General features: G+C 35.9%; 1 protein-coding gene across 1 annotated transcript in view; it reads left to right on the forward strand.

The window, feature by feature from the left end:
• Window positions 1–20,155, forward strand: part of SDCCAG8 (SHH signaling and ciliogenesis regulator SDCCAG8) — a 246,686-nt gene that overhangs the window by 37,041 nt on the left and 189,490 nt on the right. Inside the window, 3 exon segments of the mRNA XM_074262533.1 lie at window positions 129–257; window positions 8,385–8,449; window positions 9,372–9,554. Coding sequence (XP_074118634.1) covers window positions 129–257; window positions 8,385–8,449; window positions 9,372–9,554 — 377 coding nt within the window.

A 20,155-nucleotide genomic window follows, 5' to 3' on the forward strand; every position in this document is an offset into this window, starting at 1 on the left:
CAGACCTAAAATTATGATTTACCCAATATATGTATACATATTTTTTCTTCTTAAAATTAGATCCTAATATCACAGTATCCATTTGACTTTCAATTTTAATCCTAATAAATGATTACTTTTTTATTCAGGGAAATTCTTGGATTAAGTCAGCTGATGATTTAAGAACATGTCAAGGAAGCAAGTCACATATTACTTCAGATGACCTAGAACAGGTCAAATCAACTACTACTGATCTGGAAAAATGGCAACAAGAACTTGTGAGTAATGAAATAATTTTTATTTTCATTTCTAATTTTTGGATTTCTTTTTTTGTTCATAACTTAGTATTCTCGAAGTATGATGCTGTATGATCAGATATATAAAGTTGGAAATACTTTCATTTCCTGCGATAATTTTATTATTTCCACAAGATTAGAAATCAATAGATACAATAAGAGAGCAGAGAAAGATATTCTCTTCTAATTTCCCCCCACCTCAGGCTGGGGTTAAGTGACTTGCCCAGGGTCACACAGGTAGGAAGTGTTAAGTGTCTCAGACCAGATTTGAACTTGGGTCCTCCTAAATTCAGGGCTGGTGCTCTATCCACTGCGCTACCTAGCTGCCCCCATTCTCTTCTAATGTTGATATGATAAAAATGAAATATGTTTTAGTAATTGACCTCAGAATCAACAAAAACCGAATGTTCTTTACAAAAAGCGAAGCAATAATTTTAATTATTTAATAAAATTATTATTAAAGCTGGTTTTTGTTTTGATTTTTAAGTAGATACTAATTACAATGAAATAAAAAAATTATCCATATTATTATTTAATAAATACATTGACTTCTCAAAAGTAGGTTGCAAATTGGAAATAATATTAAATACTATTTAGTACAACCCAAATCTGCCTAAGAATTTCTTGTATAGCATCTCTAATAAGTATTTATTTATCCTCTGCTGTTAGACCTTCAGTTAGAGAAAATTTACTACTTCTTTAGACAATAAATTCCACTTTTGGACAGCTCAAATTGTTTAGCTAAGCTTTTAGTTTACTTTAAGGCAAAATTTACCCTTCTGCAACATCTATCCATCTACTAATTCTGACCTTTGAGAAGGCAAATCTTACTCTTCTTTCATGTGAAAGCCCTCTAGACACTTAAGTCTTCTCTAGCTTGAACATTTCTAGTTCCTTTGATTGAACTTATATACAAGTTTACTGCTTGTGTGTTCCCCAACATTATTTTTGTTGTATTCCCATTATTTTTTAAGCTAAAATGTAGCACCTCATAATATACATAGTATGAGTCCATTGTTTGGTGAAACTTTCACTTTTCTTGTTGTGCTTACTATTTTTCAATACATATAACCTAGGGATAAGCTTTTTGGAGAGGGGGGCAGAACATCATCATATAGAAGAACTTATAGGGTTCTCCTGTTGGTCATTTCTTATAGAACAATAATATTCCATAACATTCATATACCATAGTTTACCCAACCATTCTCCAATTGATGGACATCCATTCATCTTCCAGCTTCTAGCCACTATGAAAAGGGCTGCCACAAACATTTTGGCACATACAGGTCCCTTTCCCTTCTTTAGTAGTTCCTTGGGGTATAAGCCCAGTAGTAGTATGGCTGGGTCAAAGGGTATGCACATTTTGATAACTTTTTGGGCATAATTCCAGATTGCTTTCCAGAATGGTTGGATTCTTTCACAACTCCACCAACAATGCATCAGTGTCCCAGTTTTTCCACAGCTCCTCCAACATTCATCGTTATTTGTTCCTGTCATCTTAGCCAATCTGACAGGTGTGTAGTGGTATCTCAGAGTTGTCTTAATTTGCATTTCTCTGATCAATAGTGATTTGGAACACTCTTTCATATGAGTGGAAATAGTTTTAATTTCATCATCTGAAAATTGTCTGTTCATATCCTTTGACCATTTATCAATTGGAGAATGGCTTGATTACTTATAGGGTTCTAAAACCATGTACCTTGTTTATGGGTTTGTCTAGCTAAGTATTTTTGCAGTTGTCATTCATGCTGCTTAATATTTATTTGAGGACATCATTCACTTGTGAATTTTATTTTTTAATCTGGACCTTTATAATTACAATTTCAAGTGATTCAGCTTATCATTCTAGTCTATTGAAATCTTTTTGAATCATGAAACTTTTATCCATTATTTTTCTCTCCATCTTCACATCATCTGCAGTTTTAAATAGCTTGTTGTCCATTTCTTCATTCCCACTATTGATGAAAATATAGAACAGAATAAATAGGGCCAAGGACAGTTCTTTAAGACATCTCACTAAATACCTCACTCCACATTGATATTATTACTCTTTAGTATCTATCATATCCAGTTCCATATCCTCCTAAACATAGTATTATAATACAATACTAACCTAAATCTTCTTTCCTTTTAACCAATATAGTATAAAATACTTTTTCATATGTTTTGCTGAAATCCCAGCAATATAGGCTTGGGAACATACAGCAGTAAACTTATTTATGGGTTTTGGGAATATCAAATATATGACATGGTTAGCATGTCAGAGAGCATTCAGTATAGATATACTATAGATACAGAATACCCATGATGTGATTTTCTAGTTACTTTGCCAAAGAAAGAAATGAGGTTATTTTCATGTGACCTGTCTTTTACAAACCTTTGCTGGCTATTAAATCAACAAACTTTTATTTAAGAGTGCCTACCATGAGAGACAAAGTCAAATTTTAAAAAATCAAAACAGTTTTTAATCTCTAAGAACTCATAGTATAAAAAAGACAACATGCAAATATGTGTGTAAAAGACGGGAGAGAGAGAGTATAAAGGGAGAAGGTGGAGAGACAGGGACAGAAGGAGAGAGGAACAGAAAGTGGGGAGAGAGGGACAGAATAGGGGGGAGAGAGGGACAGAAAAGAGAGAAAGAGGGACAGAAAGGGAGAGAGAGAGGGACAGAAGGGGGAGAGGGGGGGGGAAGAGGGACAGAAAGGAGAGAAAGAGAGGGACAGAGAAGAGAGGGAAAGAGGAGAAGGAGAGAGAGAGAGGAACAGAAGAGGGGGAGAGAGGGGGGGAGAAAGAGAGGAGGAGAGGGAGAGAGAGAGAGAGAGAGAGACAGACAGACAGACAGACAGACAGACAGACAAGGGGAGGGGGAGAGAGGGAGAGAAGAGGAGAAAAGAGAGGGACAGAAGAGAGAGGGGGAACGGAAGAGGGGGGAGGGGGGACAGAAGAAGGGGAGAAAGAGGGACAGAGGGGAAGAGGAGAGGAGGGAGAGGGACAGAGAAGACAGGCAGAGGAAGGAGTGAGAGAATAAATTGGGGAATCCAAGAGAAATGGGGAAAAGATTCCTGTGATATATTGAATTTTAACTAGTTCTTGAAAGAAGCCAAGAAATATAGGAAGTAGAGAAGAGGAGAGAGAAAATTGTAGGTATGGGGGATAGCTGAGAATAAAAAGTCAGTGTAAGGTCATGGGTTACAGAATATTTTGGGGGACAGGGCACTAAGAGGATGATGCTGTCCTTAACAGTAATAGCAAAGATAGGAAGAAGATATGGCATAGGGGAAAAGATAATGAGTTCAATTTAGGATATGCTGAGTTTAAGATGTCTGTAGGACATTCAGTTTGGGATATCTGGAGGTCAGCAGAGAGGCTGGCTTTAGATTAAGTAGATTTAAGAACCATGAGATCACTAGGTAAAATGGTATAGAGAAGAGAGCCCAGGACAAAACCCAGTTTTAGCAAGCATGGCCACCATGAGGATCCAACAAAGGAGAATGGGAAAGAAAAGTCAGGCAAATAAGAGAACCAGGATAAAATAGTCACAAAAATCTAGAGAGAAGGAGAGTAACAAGTAGAAGAAAATGATCATTAATATCAAAAGTTGCTGAAAGATCGAGGAGGACAAGGATTAAGAAAAGACAGGTTAGTCTTAATATGGAGTATTATGAGATCATTAGTAACTTAGAGGGAGCAATTTCAATTGAATGATAAAGTCAGAAGCTGGCCTATGGAGATTTGTAAAGAGAAGGAACAGAAAGTAGAGTGGCTCATTCTAGACAAACTTCTCAAGGAGTTATCTAGAGAAGGCAGAGAAATATAGGGTGATAACTAATAGGGATGGATGGATCAAATCAAGGTTTTTTAAGGATGTAGGAGACCTCAGTATGTTTATGGATTGTACGGAAATAGTCAACAGACAAATAGGCATTGAAGATATAAAAAAATTGGGGATGATAGAGTGGGCAATCTTGAAAAAATTAGGGTGGGATGGAGTCACTTAAACATGTAGAGGGATTTTCTTGGAAAGGAGAGAGGGGATACTACTTCATATAGACAGAAATAAAGGGAATAAATGAGAGAAGGCATCTGAGTGCTAAGCTTTGGCAGGGCAGGACTTGAAGAAAGATTGGTGTTCTTGGCAAATGGCTTAACATTTTTTCACTGAAATATGAGGCAAGGTTATAAATGGAAATAGTGAGGGGATGAGAAGCCATGAGAAGTTTGAGGATAAATGAAAAGATTTAGAAAAATTGTGTTGAGTAGGATAGAAAATCAATTAGGAAGGTGTAAAAGGATTACCTTGTCATAGTGAAGATCCAGTTGAGTTATGTGACATAAATTGGTGGTGGCCCCAGTTAACATAGTTTTTTGATGTTCTCTGGCTTTAATCAACAGTAGCCCATGAACAGGAGAGGATAGCAGATGATGGGAACAATCCAAAGCTGAGACTTGGCAGGGCCAGATCTTGAATTGTTGTTTGTCCTTCCTTCTCAAACAGGACCATGACATCAGGGAGGGGATGCTGTGACATGTAGGTGAATTGGATTGAAGTGAGGGAAGGCTGTGCAAGGTCACCTGCCTCCTTTTCTCCTCCAGAGCTCTCTGGGTTCAGTGGCCAGATAGAGATATGAATGATTGGAGATGGCCCTGGGTAAAAGAAGCTAGTGCTGAAAAGAGTTCTGAGAAGAAGCCAGGTTTCAGGGAGAACTCGATGATGGAAGTCAAGAAGGAAAATATTGAGGATGAATATAAATTTAAGTATGGATCACACATTCCAATGAGCTGGTGAAAGGGTGGTAAAAAGAGTTTGAATAGCGACAGCAGGGAGTTGAGAATTACTAAAGTGATGCAGTAGAGAATTGTTAGTGATCATGGAATCTGCTCAGGTAGGTTTTCACTAACTCTAAAGATCTGGTCTCTGTATGTAGTACTCTCAGGTCTCATTAGGCAGTACTAAGGATGTAACTGGGAGTAGGGGCAGATACCTATGGGGAGAGAAGCTCAGGCAAATTAAACATTGAAACTACATGATGGAATGCTGTTTCAGGCCTATTGGGACAAGGCAAGCTGGATTAGGGACTGGTGGAGGGAGTAAGGGAAAGACATTCCTCTCCCCCTCACAGGCCTTCAGGTCAGACCAGGACAGAGTAGTGAAAGCCTGATAGAATTAAGTGATCTCTGCTTTCATTTTCATGGGCTCACAAATTATTTATAAGCCCATTATTAGAACCACTCACAAACCATTTAGTCTTAGAATTTTTTGTGAATGAGAATCAAGTGTACTGACCTAGAGTTTTCATATTCTATCCTCTTTTCTTTGAAAATAAGGACATTTGTCTTTCTGTGTTATGTAGTTCTATTTCCTAAGATTTTTCAGATATCTGAGAGCAGCCCTGCAATTATTCCTACAAGTTTACTCTCCAAATCTTAGGAAGTCAGTTATTCACAAGAGAATGTGCAGTCATAATGCTGGAGAAGCTGAGGCAAGATAGAGATTAGACAGTTTTTAATATTTTATAAGAGGCTCTAGGCAGAGAAATTGGACAGGGGGCAAAATAGAATCCATGTTGACCCCAGCCAGCTGGATTGGATTCTTGTCTCAAAGCATCTAGCAGGGAGCGAGAGACTCTTATAGGGCTCCAGCAGTCAGGGAAACAAAGGCAAGGTATGGGTAGAGCAATGGTGAGCAGGAACTTCCAGGAAAGGACCATAAATTTGGTTTTGAAAGGTTGAGGAAGGATCATATGATAAGTTGGGAGGACCAGGAACCATCTGCAATTTATGATTCTTTGGAATGTTAGTGGTCAGGGCTTCCAGCCCTAATAATCTCAGTCCAAATGGCCAGTAAGGGGGTTTACCACTAGAGAGACTAAGGCAGAACAATTTAGGGAAACTGAGGCAGAACACTATTAGGGGCAGAGATTGCTGTCTGACCTTTTCCACTATTTCCTTGGGTTTTCATTTCTTGTTATCTACATATTTTTATCCTCAGTTCAAAAATGTTTGTACTTAGAAGAAGCATGATAACAATTTATATTTCTATATTAACTTGGCCAGAGTCATATAGTAAGGAATAGTTGGAGGTAAGAATTGAATCTAGGTTACCTGACCAGAAGTATATTATCCTACTCTCTCCTCCCTGCTATCCTACTGTAATGCTGAAGAAACTGAGCAAGATAGAGATTAGAGAGTATCCAATACAGAATTTATTAAATGGGAGAGATTTACTGGGACCAAATGGATCCATGGTTTGGTCCCAGGGCTGAAGGAGACTATTGTCTCAAAGAATCCAGCACTGATTGTCTGATAAGATTCTTTTATAGAGTAACAAGAAAAATGACATAATGGGGGAGGTACCTGGATGGGGATGACCTAATGGGGGGGAGGAACCTAGGAGGAGGATGATATAATGGAGGCAGGCATAATGGAGGGAAGTACTGGAGAGGCTCCTGATATTCTAATGATGTCTAAAATGGATAACGAACTTTATCCCATCAAACATTAAGAGGGAATGGTTATAACCTAGGGCAGAGTAACTGAATAGGACAATTAGGGAAACTGGATCAGGACATTCAAAGAGAACTGTGGCACAACATTCCACACACTCTCTCTCTTCTAACTATTCAAATCATTGAATTACCTTCCTCTAGAAGGCTTTAACATCATAATTTTGACCAACCCTACCTAAAGTAAATAAACCAAATAAAAGCCAAAATAAAGCTAGAACAATGCAAGGACTTATGGCAAGGACAAGTTTCTCCCTGATAATCAGAATTAATCAGCAATACACAAAGCTCCTACCTCTCTTGAGCTTATTAGTGTTCTCCAGCAAAAAGATAATTATTTAAATTATACTGTTTTCATATACAACATTTTTGCCTAATTAGAAACAGACTAACTCTCAGTTAAGCTAAGCTTGATTGTCCTTAAATAAAAACTCTAGAATTCTAATTTTTCTTCCAATTTATGGAACATATCAAACTTATGGTAGACACAGTGATTGCTGTTCAACATTTAAATCACACTAATTTTACAAGGTATTAAAATACCTTTCTGTCATTTCTATTTATTGTTCCCATAAATACTACAGTCTTATATAGTTTGAAATACAAATGTTATCTTACAAATGGGGAAACAGGCTTTACTTAATTTGCTTATCTCAGGTCATATAACTTGTCCATAGTATAAACCCAAATTCAAATGTATGTCTTTTGATGCCAAATAGTTTGATTTTTCTTTATTTTTTGTTAATTGATAAAGCAGGGTTTCTTGGCTCTTTTTTATTTTATATACCTAGCACAATTGATTAGAAATGATGAAAATATGATATAAAATTAGCAAGAAATAAAACTAATTAAGGAAAAAATTGTTGGTTTGTGGTGAATAATTAAGCCAAGTGAGGAATATTGCCATGTATTTATTAATGACAAATATGAGTTTCATTGTTCAAAATGTAATATTAATTTTTGTAAGAATGTATGTATTAACTAATATTCATACGTTTCATTTATAATTCTTTCATTAAACTTGTTGAATACGTTTAGTTTGTAAACTATTCCAGTAACCATTGTTGAACATTCAAGAACCTTTTAAGTGAGAAACTGCTCTTGTTCTAGATTCACCCCTAGTGAAGCTAGCTTTCTTTTAAAAAATGATTTTTAATTTTTTTTTTTTTTTTTATATTTTAGAGTCACAATACTTCAAGGAGCAGCTAGCCTTGATATATAGAGAAGCAGAAATTGGAAGGAGGCTTGTTGCTCTGGCAAATCTAATGAAATGCTTCTCCCACATTGTTTATGGAGGGGCATATTTACTCAGTTCTTTGTAAATGTCAGAAATAGGACTTGAGGAATAGTTCTTCATCATTTCATCCTTTGAGTAACAGAAATGGCAGCAGCTTATGCAGTTTTAAAAAATACTTACTTCAGAATAATAAAAGGGGTTGGAGAAGGAAAGATTTCCTTTCCAAAAAGGGTTTTGGGGGGGAGGGTTTTTTGGATGGGTAGAAGAGATGATTAGATTCATTTTTGATAATTGAATTTGAGTTAACCAACACTGTGAGAATATATGATCATGGAAAAATATTAATGTATATTCTTTTCTTTTTTAAAGGAAAGGTTAAAACTTATTTATGAAGAAAAGAATGAAATATTAGAATCTCAAGTCAAGACACTGAGGTAAAGTGAAATAATTTATATTTAAACTATCTATTAAAAAAACTAAAGATATAATGCAAATTCAGGAATAACAAATATCGCAAACTTTAACATATGCCAAAAAATTGTTTGCTGGTGGTAGAAGTATTATGTTTTTTGAAATGACATTTCTCAAAATAATTCAGTAATTTGATTTCAGAGGTTCTAAACTGTCTCTATATTTTTCAAATTTCAGTTTAAAATTTTATAGACTAAAAACTTCAACAAGAATGCACCAGTCCAAAAGGTGAATTTTTATAAATATGCATAAGTTTCTTCATTTTGCCTCAAATTTGTATTGTATGTTTGGAATTGTAACTTGTACAATTCTAAAACCTTGTGACTTGTTTTCTATTGTCAAATGATATACATTTACCATTATTATACTGGCAAACGAAAGGTTTTAGATTTTTAGACCACTCTTATTGGAAAAACACTGCATTTTTCTCAGTGGAAATTAAATGAAAATATTTCCTTTTATAGAAATTCAAACTTTTTGTTAGTTTGAGTTCTTTATTACATTTATAGTATTTTTTTCAGCCTTTGAGCTTTATTGCTTCATAAGGCTTTTTAAAAAATTGATATTGGTTGGATTGTTGTTTAAAAGGATTTCCTTGGGGACAGTTAGGTGACACAGTGGATAGAGCACCAGCCCTAAAGTTAGGAGGATCTGAGTTCAAATTTGGGCTCCGACGTTTAACACTTCCTAGCTGTGTGACCCTGGGCAAGTCACTTAACCCAATTACCTCAGTGGGGGGGAAAAAAGATTTCCTTCATCCAAGATGTTTCCATTTAACAAGTAAAGAAATTAGCATTTGTTTTTGGAAAAATTCCATATAAATGAAGCTACATATATTGAAATTGGTTTATTTATAAGATTTATCTTCTGTTTTCTTCTTTTTAGCAAAGACTTGTCTGAGTCTCAGAACATGTGCGAAGAACTCAAGAAGAAATTAAGGCATCAAGAATCTGCCCTTTCAGCTTCTAACTGTGTTGGTGGTCTTTGCTTAAAATGTTCTCAACATGAAGCTGTCCTTGCTCAAACTCATACCAATTCTCACATCCAGACCATTGAAAGATTGACTACGTAAGTATATATGTAGGCATATTAACATCTTTTTTTTTTTTTTTTCTAATTTTGAAAACTATGTGATTTTAAAATCAGTGACTACTCCAGATTTCATGGTTTCATTGTGGTTAATGGAGAAAATGGTGCTCACAAAATCTTGACAGGCTTGTTCCCTTTTTTCTGGTCTCCTCTCTGGTTTCATCTTAAGTTTTCCATGAGCCCTTTTCCTCTCTCATTCATTTCTCATCATAGCATGAAAAATGTATTCTACTCTATTGTTCCTTTTCATGAAGTATTGGCTGGTTTTGGACTTTTATGGTAATAGATTTACACAGGTTACACAATGGGAATATCTCTTAGAGCTTTGTTTTGAACTGTCTTTTCTTCTCCCACCATACTATTTTATTTAGTGATCTCATTGGCCAAATAAGAGGGATCTATGACAAATACCGAAATATGTTTTTAAAAATTGCACATATGACATGATAATATGAAATATCTATGTCAGATTACTTGTTGTTTTGGGGAGAGGAAAGGTAAGGAAGAAAAATTTGGAACACAAAGTCTTACAAAAACAAATGTTGAAAATTGTCTTTTCATGTATTTGGAAAATAAAACACTATTGAAAAATTTTTAAAAAGTTATTTAGAGTTCTTTTCTCCATGGATAGAGCACTACTCTGGTTTTAAATTAGCATCTTAAAAGGCATTTGATCATTGGATTATTGGAAAGAAATTAATTAGTTTTAAATGTGTTTTGAGAAGAAAATTAAAGAATATTTTTAAAACTATGGAAATAAGTGTGATGTTCTCTTCTTTAAAATATAAATGTTCTCTTGGAGCAGGTTTCTTGGGAAGCTTCTGGGAGCAGCCTTCTTTTCAGTTCAGTTCAATAATCCCAAATTCAGCCAGGAGTTCAGATCCTTTATTGTGTCCTTCAAAGTCCTGAATCTTTTCCTGGGCCCGATTAGCTTTAATAGAGGCTATCTTTCTCCTTGGTTTCAAGAGCTCCCTCCAAATGTCTCCAAGTCCAAAGGTTTGTCCTTCAGTCTCCAGCCAGCTTCAGCCTCTCTTCCTCCCAATGTCTCCAGCCAGCACAAATGTGGAAGTTGGAATGAATCTTGACTCTGAATCTCCCGAAGTCCTCTTTGGCCCTGAGAGCTTCTTGTTTATATGCTGCACATTGAGTGCATGTCAATCATTTCATCACTAAGAAATCATTAGGTTAGTAGGATTAAATCAATGCTAAATTAGATTTAACCATTGTCTCCTCAATTCCACTCAGTACCTTGTTTCAAGTTCTGGTCCATAACATCTCCTTGTTAGTATCAGATCAACCATGCTAAATTAGATAATTATTGTCTCTGTCTATTCCAGTGACTTAGCACCTTCTAAGAATGCTAACAAATAAGTTTTCTTCTTTATCACATGCACAGGTAAGTAAATTCTGATCATATATATTTCGGTCACTTGTTGCCTCTACTTCTCTCTTTTTACTCACTTGATGACACTTTCTGATTTGGCTTCCAACTTCATCCTTCCTCTGAACCCTTCTATTCAAGATTGGTAATGATCTTTTAGTGGCAAAGTACAAGGATCTCTTCTTAGTCTTTATCCTTGATTTTCCTTACATTATTTGACAAAGTTCACTCCTTTCTTCTCTTTGCATTTTTGTGACATTGCTGTCTTGGTTCTCTTTCTTACTCTTTGATCACCCCTTATTTTCCTATGCTGGGACATCAGCCATGTGTACTTCCCCTTGACAAAGGGCATAGTATAAAATTCTGTATTGGGCTTTTCTTTCTATTATGTCTTTGTGGATAATTGTAACGTGCTGCTATCTCCAGAAGCTGCCGATCGCTGTCTGGGAGAAGATCTGCTGTGTCAACTCAAATCTCTCGGACAGATTCTTCTTCCTGTAGAGAACCGTTGTCTCCAGACAGTTGCCGTTAACTCTGGTCCAGAGAAGTGATTTCCCTTCCTGCAGAGAGCTGCCTCAAGTCTGGTCTAGAGCAGAGACTCACTTTTCCTCGAGAGCTACCCTCTTTTATCCTCCCAGAGAATAGGCATGGGATAATGCAAGGGCTTCTGGGAAGAATTACTTCAACCAATGAACTTGCTCCTCCTAAGCATGCAAGCTCTTCCCCAGAAATTCACAAGTCAAACTCCCAGAAAAGGCCGGAACTAGAAAATTGTCAAGTACCGACTTAGCACTTAGCACTTAGTAAGAACCTAATATCTCATTATCTCATTAGCACTTAGTAAGAACCTAACATCTCCCCCTTTCTTTTGATTTAGAACATAGGGTGGTCATGACCTTGAAACATAAATCCATCAATATGGGAGGCATTACACATAATTACATAGATTATATAAACACATAGTAATATAGTAACATAATACATGCTAGAAGTATGTAACAAATAACATGATCAAATAATCATAAATTGAGAATTTATAAATGTCCATAAGTCCATTGACCATTAGTCTCATCTTGTGTTAGGAAGTCCATTGATTCCTGCTGGTTTTTAAAGTTCTTTAACAGTCTTCTTATTAGCCATGCTCTTTCAGTGTCAGATGTTTCTTAGATTTTCTCCTTTGTTTTGAGGTCTTTCTCTTTTTCTGTCTCTCTACGATGGACAAGGCGAATACGACTCGTTGGCACCCATCTGATTCCTTCTCCATCTGAAGAAATACAAGCAAACCCTTTCCCCCAGGCAGTTAACCTATCTGGTCCCTTCCATTCACCACTTTCTGGGGGTCTCCACATCACCTGGTGATTATCTAAAGACAGTGGAGCTTCTCACACTGGACACTGCCCTTCTGGTGGGTTATAAAACCTGTCTGCCGGAGCCAGTGCATCTTTGTCAAAAATTAGAAAATTAATGGTATAGAGAACTAAATTTAGAAGTTCTCTAGGGCTACCTGTGGCTCCCCCTTTCTTTTGTTTTTGGAGGAGTGTCTTAATGTCTCTGTTTCTTCTCTCTACTATTGCCTGACCTTGCGGTTTAAAAGGTATTCCAGTAATGTATAATATCTTATACTACTCACAGAAGTGCGCAAAATGTTTAGAATTATATGCAGGTCCATTATCTGTTTTTATTTCTTGTGGCACACCCATAATTGCAAATGCTTGGATAAGGAATTCAGTGACCACTCGGGCTGGTTGGCACTGCAAAAATGAATCCTGAAAAGGTATCTACTACCACATGGACAGACGACCAAAAGATTTATAGTGGGTCACATCCATTTGCCAGATTTCATTGGGTCTTAAACCACGAGGATTCTTCCCTGGAGGCAGTGTAGGAGCATGGAAAGGAAGACAAGCTGTACAGCTTTTTACTATGCTCCTAGCTTCCTCTCTTGTGATTCCAAATTGTAAATGTAAAGCTCAAGCAGCCTGATGATATTTAGAATGAGATTCTTGTGCTTCCTGAAATAAAGGACTACTGGCTAACATGGTTAGAAGGCTATCTGCCTTTGAATTTCCATCAAAAATAGGACCTGGAAGTCTACTATGTGAGTGGACATGCAATATATAAATCTTGCCTGGATGTTTTCTCACTTGCTCTTGAAGTTCCTTAAAGAGCTGATAAATATTAGAGGCTGCAAATTTTATTTGGGCTGTGGCAATTCTTTGTACTACACCTACTGAATAGGCTGAATCAGTAATTACATTTACATCTCCAGGGTAATAAGTAAGAGCTAGCATGATAGCAAATAATTAATTCTGTTGAGTAGATTGAAAAGGAGTCCTGACTACTCTCTTTATGGTTAAATCATGAGAGTATACAGCACAAATATTTTCTTTGGAGGCATCTGTAAAGATTGTTGGTCCTTTAAGAGGAACCTTAGAAATCTTTTCTTCAAAAATCCATCGCCAATTATGTAGTATCCGGGTTATCTTTAATGGAGACCCAAGTGCAAAATTTGGAGCAGTGGCCAATAAAATTTGCCATTCTGGGATGGTCTCACAGCATACATTAATTTGTGCGTTAGTATAGAATGTGTATATTTTTTTCAGGACTTATTCCAGATAATTGTATTACTCTCTTAATAACCTTTAATAAAATCCTAGCCACAAGCACTGGGTAAGGAGTAAGGCTTTGTTCTGGTTGTGCTGGGAGGTTCACCCACTCAATCACACTGTCTCCTTGATGAAGGACTGCTGTGAGTGCCTCTTTTGTAGCAAAAACTGGTATTTCCAAGGGTTTTTGAGTGACTCTTTCAACTACATTGGATAAAGCCAGTTCAACTTCTCTCAAAGCCTCTTGTGCTTTTTTTGTAAGCTGGGATGGTGAATTTAAAGCACTGTCTCCCCTTAAAATGTCATATAGAGGTTGCAGTTGATTGGTAGTTAAGCCTAACACTGGATGCATCCATTGGCTATCTCCTATTAATTTTTGGAAATCATTTAAGGTGTTCAACTTCTCTGTTCTTAAAGAAAGCTTTTGTACTGTGAGTGTCTTAGGATATACTTCATATCCTAAATATTGAAAAGGAGCATGTCTTTGAATTTTTTCTGTAACTATATGCAGTTCGTAGTACTTTAGTGTTTCCATGGTCTTTTGTAGACTTTGTAGACAGCTTCTGGAGACAACAGCACGTTACAGATAATCTCCTGTGTTTATATTTCAATTGCTATGCAGATGACTCCTAAATTAAAATATCCAGTTTTAATCATTTTCCCACATCACCAACTGCCTACTGGACATTTCCCAATGGATGTCAAGTAGGAATCTCAAACTGAACTTGTTTCTCACACAACTCATTATCATATTTTCCTTTCTAGACCTGTACCTTAACACCTCTGGTTCTGTTAGGAGCATTACCAGTCTTTCATTCCTTAAATTCACAATCTTTGTGTCATTAGCCTTTTCACTCTACTTCCAGTATCTAATGAGTTATCAAGTTGTATTGATTCTGTACCTCCATAACATTTTTTTTCCCATTTGTTCTTTTTTTCTTCTTATAATTACCTTAGTTTAGGCCCTAGTAATATTCTATTCTAATAGCTTCCAGACTCATCTCTCTGTATCCTCTTGTCTCTTTCCTTTTCCCTCCATCATCCATGTACCTACCAAAATTGTTTTTAAAATACAAGTTTGACCATTTCATTCTCCTGCTTAAAAAAATTCCATTAGTTTTCTTACTCTATTTATTTGTCATTTGAAGCCTTTTAACTATCTTACCTTAGAATATCTTTCCAGGTTTATTATGTAATATATCCCTTCATAAACTCTATGTAACAATCAAACATTTTTGTGCCTCTTATGTAATACTGCTTCTTCTACTTCTGAACATTGTAAGGGCTATCATCTCCTTCCCACCTCTTAGAATCTCTAGTGATCTTTTTTACTTTGCATATATTCTGTATTTGGTCTATGTGACCATGTTGTTTCATAGTATATAAGCTGCTTGAGAACAGTGACTTTTCTATCTAGCATGGAAGATGGGGATCATTGAATCACAGAAGGACTTTAGATCACCTAGTTTAATATCCTTATTGCACAAATAGTAAAGCTGAGGCCTAGTAGGGGGTAAGTGACTTGCCTAGGATAAATTAAATAGTAAGTGGAAGAAGCAGAATTTGAAAACAGTTCATTTTTATCCAAATCCAACCTTATTCTCACCATCCCACCAAACTTTATATGTTGAAAAGACTTTAATTAGAAAATTGTTTTCTGTCTTCCAGTGGATAGCTCATAGTTTCTGGTTCATTATTGGATTGTAATGGATATAGTATTAACAATACATCAAGTTTTTTCTGTATATAGTTGTATGTAGCGAGCTTCTTTTACTGAGTTCTCACCCAGTAATCCTAACAGTTGTATGTGGGAGAGAGATGATTTTAATCCATTAGGCAAAAAGTACATCCTATGAATTTACAGTGAACATGATTTAAATAATTAGTTAATGAATTTTATTTTTTTCCCACAACACAAAGTACATTAATCAATGGCATGGTGCTTTGGGTTTCTCTCTTTTCATGCTGCTATCATATAAACTAATTAGATACATTAGCTTATAATCTCCCACCCAGGTACAACAGACCTTTCCTGCTGGCCTAAGTTTTTTTTGTTTTTTTTGTTTTTTTTTTGATGAAAAATTATTTTGCTCTGCCCTTTCTGGATCCTATTGCTCTAGAAATTGTTTTGTGGTATATCCAAAAGTGTTTGGAAGAGTTTGAAAAGAGCTCAGAGCAGTCATAGCCTTTTCTCACCATCTTGGCTTTGCTCTATTATGAACTAGGGTTTAATACTTTTACATCACTTCCTTTTTCTTTGGGCACATCTGTGTTTTTTTCTTGATCTTAAGTAATATTAATAAATCATTTTACTACAGTAGTACTTTATTTTTTAATAAAACATTTTCCTATACATTGCCTTATTTGACTCACAGAGGGGGAAAAAAAAAAAATGTGTGCTAAGTAGAACAGGTGCTGTTATCTCCATATGACAGATGGGAAAATTGAGGCTTAAGAAATTGAAATGATTTGAACCCATCTAGTAAAAAGAAAAGTTGGGAATAAAGCCAGGGAATTTTGATTCCAAGTGTTGTGTTTTTTGTATTAGACTATGTAGCTTCTCCAAAGATGGAAGGTAATATATTTGTTTGTTTTTTGCAAACTGTGAATAAAAAAATGAAGTTTTCCAATTTCAGTTGATTAACAATTTTTTCACTTGTCAACATGCACTTAGAGAGCAGCTGTTTAAAATGTTGTCATTATTATAATCTGTTATGCTTAAGAACTAAATAATAAGTTAATTGTATAATCATTAATATTCTCAATGAGTTTTAGAACTTTGAGCCTGAACTAAACTATTCAAACATGCTTGAACTTTGATTCAGGGTATCAATTTTGGTATCAGATGATAAAATACTTTTATTTTCTTCAGTGAAGTAATTTCTTTCTTTCCTTATTTTTTTTTTTATTTTTTTTTTGTTTTGTTTTGTTTTGTTTTGTTTTTTAATATGCTGAGGCAATTGGAGTTAAGTGACTTGCTCCAGGGTCACACAGCTAGGAAGTGTTAAGTGTCTGAGGTCAGAGGTCAGATTTGAATGTTGGTCCTCCTGACTTCAGGGATGGTACTCTATCCACTGTGCCACCTAGCTGCCCCCCAGTGAAATAATTTCTTAATTAGATACCTGAAATGCAATTTAGCATTGTTTCAGGTTATAGGAGTCATTTGCAGGTATAGATATAATTTTAATTACATTATTGATGAAATTTAACTTGAACTAATAGTTCTTTTATATCATTTATTTTACTTTATTTTTATTAAAGCTTTTTATTTACAAAACATATGCATGAGTAATTTTTCCACATTGACCCTTGCAAAACTTTGTTCCAAATTTTTCCCTTTCCTCCTTCCCTTCATCCCCTCCCCTAGATATACATATACATATATCATTTGTTTTAATAATAAGTTTACATTTTAATAATATTTTAAGGTCTGTAGTTAGCAAAATATTAAGTTATCCATTTTAGAGATGAGGAAACTGAGGCACAAAAATGTTAAATAAGTTGCCCTAAATGTCATGGCATTGAATCTAGTTTTTCTGACTTGGATTATAGCAATTATGTAATTGTCTCTTGCTGTCTCCTTTTTCTCTTTTTGAAATTTAACCAAAATTAATTTCATTTAAAACCTGCCTATGTGAAGAAATTCCAACGGGAAATACTCTAAACTTGGGCCCAAGAAAGGCAGTGTAATTTAATCTAACATCACAAATGACTCTTTGTTTAAGTCAGCTGTATCATATTTTTACTCTTTGAAAAAGTTCCCACATGTATTATATGACTTGCAGTTGAAGTTCTATGAAACTAGTGTTTTATAATTATAGATATCTCAAAATTTTAAAACTATTTGATGTTAAAAAATTTTTTCAGTACTACCTTTGAATTAAAACAACAAACCCAAATTCTACCTTCAGTTTTCTCTTTAAGCCAGCTAAAATAGGAAAAATTAAAGTTGCTTCTTGGCAGGCACTTTTCTTTTTATTGCCAAATTTTAAACTGTAAACGGTTATTCCAATTGAATTTAAAACCACAGTTTTAAAATTGGAGGTCTCACAATAGTCCAAAACCTATAGAGAAACACACATTGGATTTATAAGTCCATTCCTTATTCTGCCTTTAAATGACTTTTAAAACACTTTCTGTATTGGGAATTTCTGGGCAATTTTAGCATTTTCCTTAGTCAATAACACCTTGTTTAAGATGTGTTTTTTTCTTTTGTACAACTTATTGATTAAATTCTTCAGCTCTCCTTTTTGCCCAATGGCCACTTGTGAACCATTATCTTGTGTAACCAAATTATCTTGGAATCTTTTTATTCAAAGAATGTAGAATTTATCAAGCTCCGAGATCCCACTCTACCTAGGTTTTGTTCTGAGACATTTTGGCATTTATTTCACTCATACCTTTGATAAATATTTCATAGTATCTTAAGAGTTGGAAAGGATCTTTGACATCATTTAGAATAACAGATAACAGAACAGAAATCCCCTTTATAACATCCTGGAAATTAGTTATCTACTTTCTCCTTAGACTTTCTATACCCCCTCCTGGAACAGTTTTCATTTTAGTGGGCTTGTGAACATTATGTTAAGAGTTGATGAACAATGACCCAAATTATATTAGTTTTGATAACTTATTCTCATATCAGTCAATGAGTGAATATTTACCCAACTGCCAACAATGTGCCAGGCACTAGGAATACAAAAAAAAAAGAGTGAAAATAGACCCTCATCTCAAGGAGCTCATGTAAAGTCTTCACTCCTCCTCTAAGACCAAGGACTCAGACTGATCCTGAGGTCCTCCGGAGAGCTAGTCCGGACATTACATTTTGGTGGCCAAACCGTTTCTAGGCACCCACGTTGGACATCAAAATGTAATGTCTGGACTAGCTCTCTGGAGGACCTCAGGATCAGCCTGAGTCCTTGGTCTTAATGGAGGAGTGAAGGCAGGAGGGCTACCTCAAGGCTGGAGTCTGGAGCCTGAAATCTTCTCTGTATCTATGGCTGAAAGAGTCTTCTGTCTGAGACTCCCTCAAATACCTCAGTATGATTACATCACTACAACACACTGAGCATTGTGCAACCATTACATCACCATCACATCAAGTAGGGAACCATTATCTCACATTGAGTAGGTGCTTAACTATAAGTTATACCTGTTATACCTTGTTGCCCTTGATTCAAGTATACCTTTTCAGAGTTCCATGCCTCTACAGTAAAGAACTACATGTATAAGCAAACATGTATATATTGGATAATATATTTATATTACATATAATTGGATATATTATAATATATCCAGTATAAATTGGAAATAATCAACAAAAGAAAGGAACTTGAATTAAAAGGACTTAGGAAAGGCTTTCTATAGAAGATGAAATTTTAGGTGGAACCTGAAGCCAGGGAAGTCAGAAGTTAGAGATAGGAATGAAAAACAATCTAGGCATGAGGCCATTAAAATATCCAGAACCAAAAGATGGAGTTGTTTTGTTTGGGGAAAAGCAAATAAGCCAATATCACTGGATTTCCGAATACACGGCAGGGATTGAGTGTAATGTGTCAAGAAGACTTGGGATGTGGAGAGTGGGTCTAAGTTATGCAGGGATTCTAAAGCCAGATTATTTTGTATTTAATCCCTAGGACAATAGGAAGCCAGTGGAATTTATTGAGTAGTGGGTTCACATTATCCCCCTAGCAGCAGCAGTGGCAAGAGGAGCCACTAGAAGGCTCTTGATAATAGCTCAGGTGTGAGTTGATTCTGGCAGTCAGGAGAGAGAAGTAGAAGTATGAAATAGATGTTTAGGAGATAAAGTCAACAATTCTGGCAAATGATTGAATGTGAAAGGTGAGAGTAAAGAGTCTAGGGAAGCAGTTAGTCTGTGAACTTGGGTCCCTGGGAGCAGAAAAGTAACATCAATTAGGAAGTAGGTAATGAAGAAGAGAATGAACACATTTGGGAGCATGTTGAGGACTTTCAGTTTAGATGTCCAGTTATTGTTGTTCTTCATTCTTTATGAGGACCCTGGCATCAGAGAGGTGTTGCCATGATATGAAAGTGAAGTTAAATGAGGGAGGGCTGAGTAAGATCACTTGCCTCACTTTCCCCTCCACAACCATCTGTATCCAGTGGCAAAACATAGAACAAGACAATTGGAGATGGCCCTGGATGAAATAGTAGATGTTGGTCCATAAGCTATTGGAAATATGAGACTGGAGTTAAGCTGGGGGAGAGAGGTTAGGGCTAAACCAAGTGATTTGAAATTTAGCAGAATTGAGATAATAACTGAATCCATTGGAACTGAGGAGATAACCAGGTGAATCAGTATCAGGGGAGAAGAAAAGAGGGCGCAGGACAGAACCCTGTAGGATAACCCAGAGATAGAGTTTTTCCTGTGTGAAGATCCAGCAAAGGAGATTGAGCAAGCAAGAATAGTCAGATATGTAGAAGAACCCCCAGGAGAGAGTAATGTCTCCAAAAATCCAGACAGAAGAGAGCATTAGGATAAAGAGAGTGATCAACAACATCAGAGGGTTCAAAGAGATGAAGAAGAATGAAGGCAGAGAAAAGAGTGTGGGATATACTTTGGACATCTTACA

The sequence above is a fragment of the Sminthopsis crassicaudata genome, chromosome 4, assembly GCF_048593235.1.
Source record: "Sminthopsis crassicaudata isolate SCR6 chromosome 4, ASM4859323v1, whole genome shotgun sequence".
Lineage (NCBI taxonomy): Eukaryota > Metazoa > Chordata > Mammalia > Dasyuromorphia > Dasyuridae > Sminthopsis > Sminthopsis crassicaudata.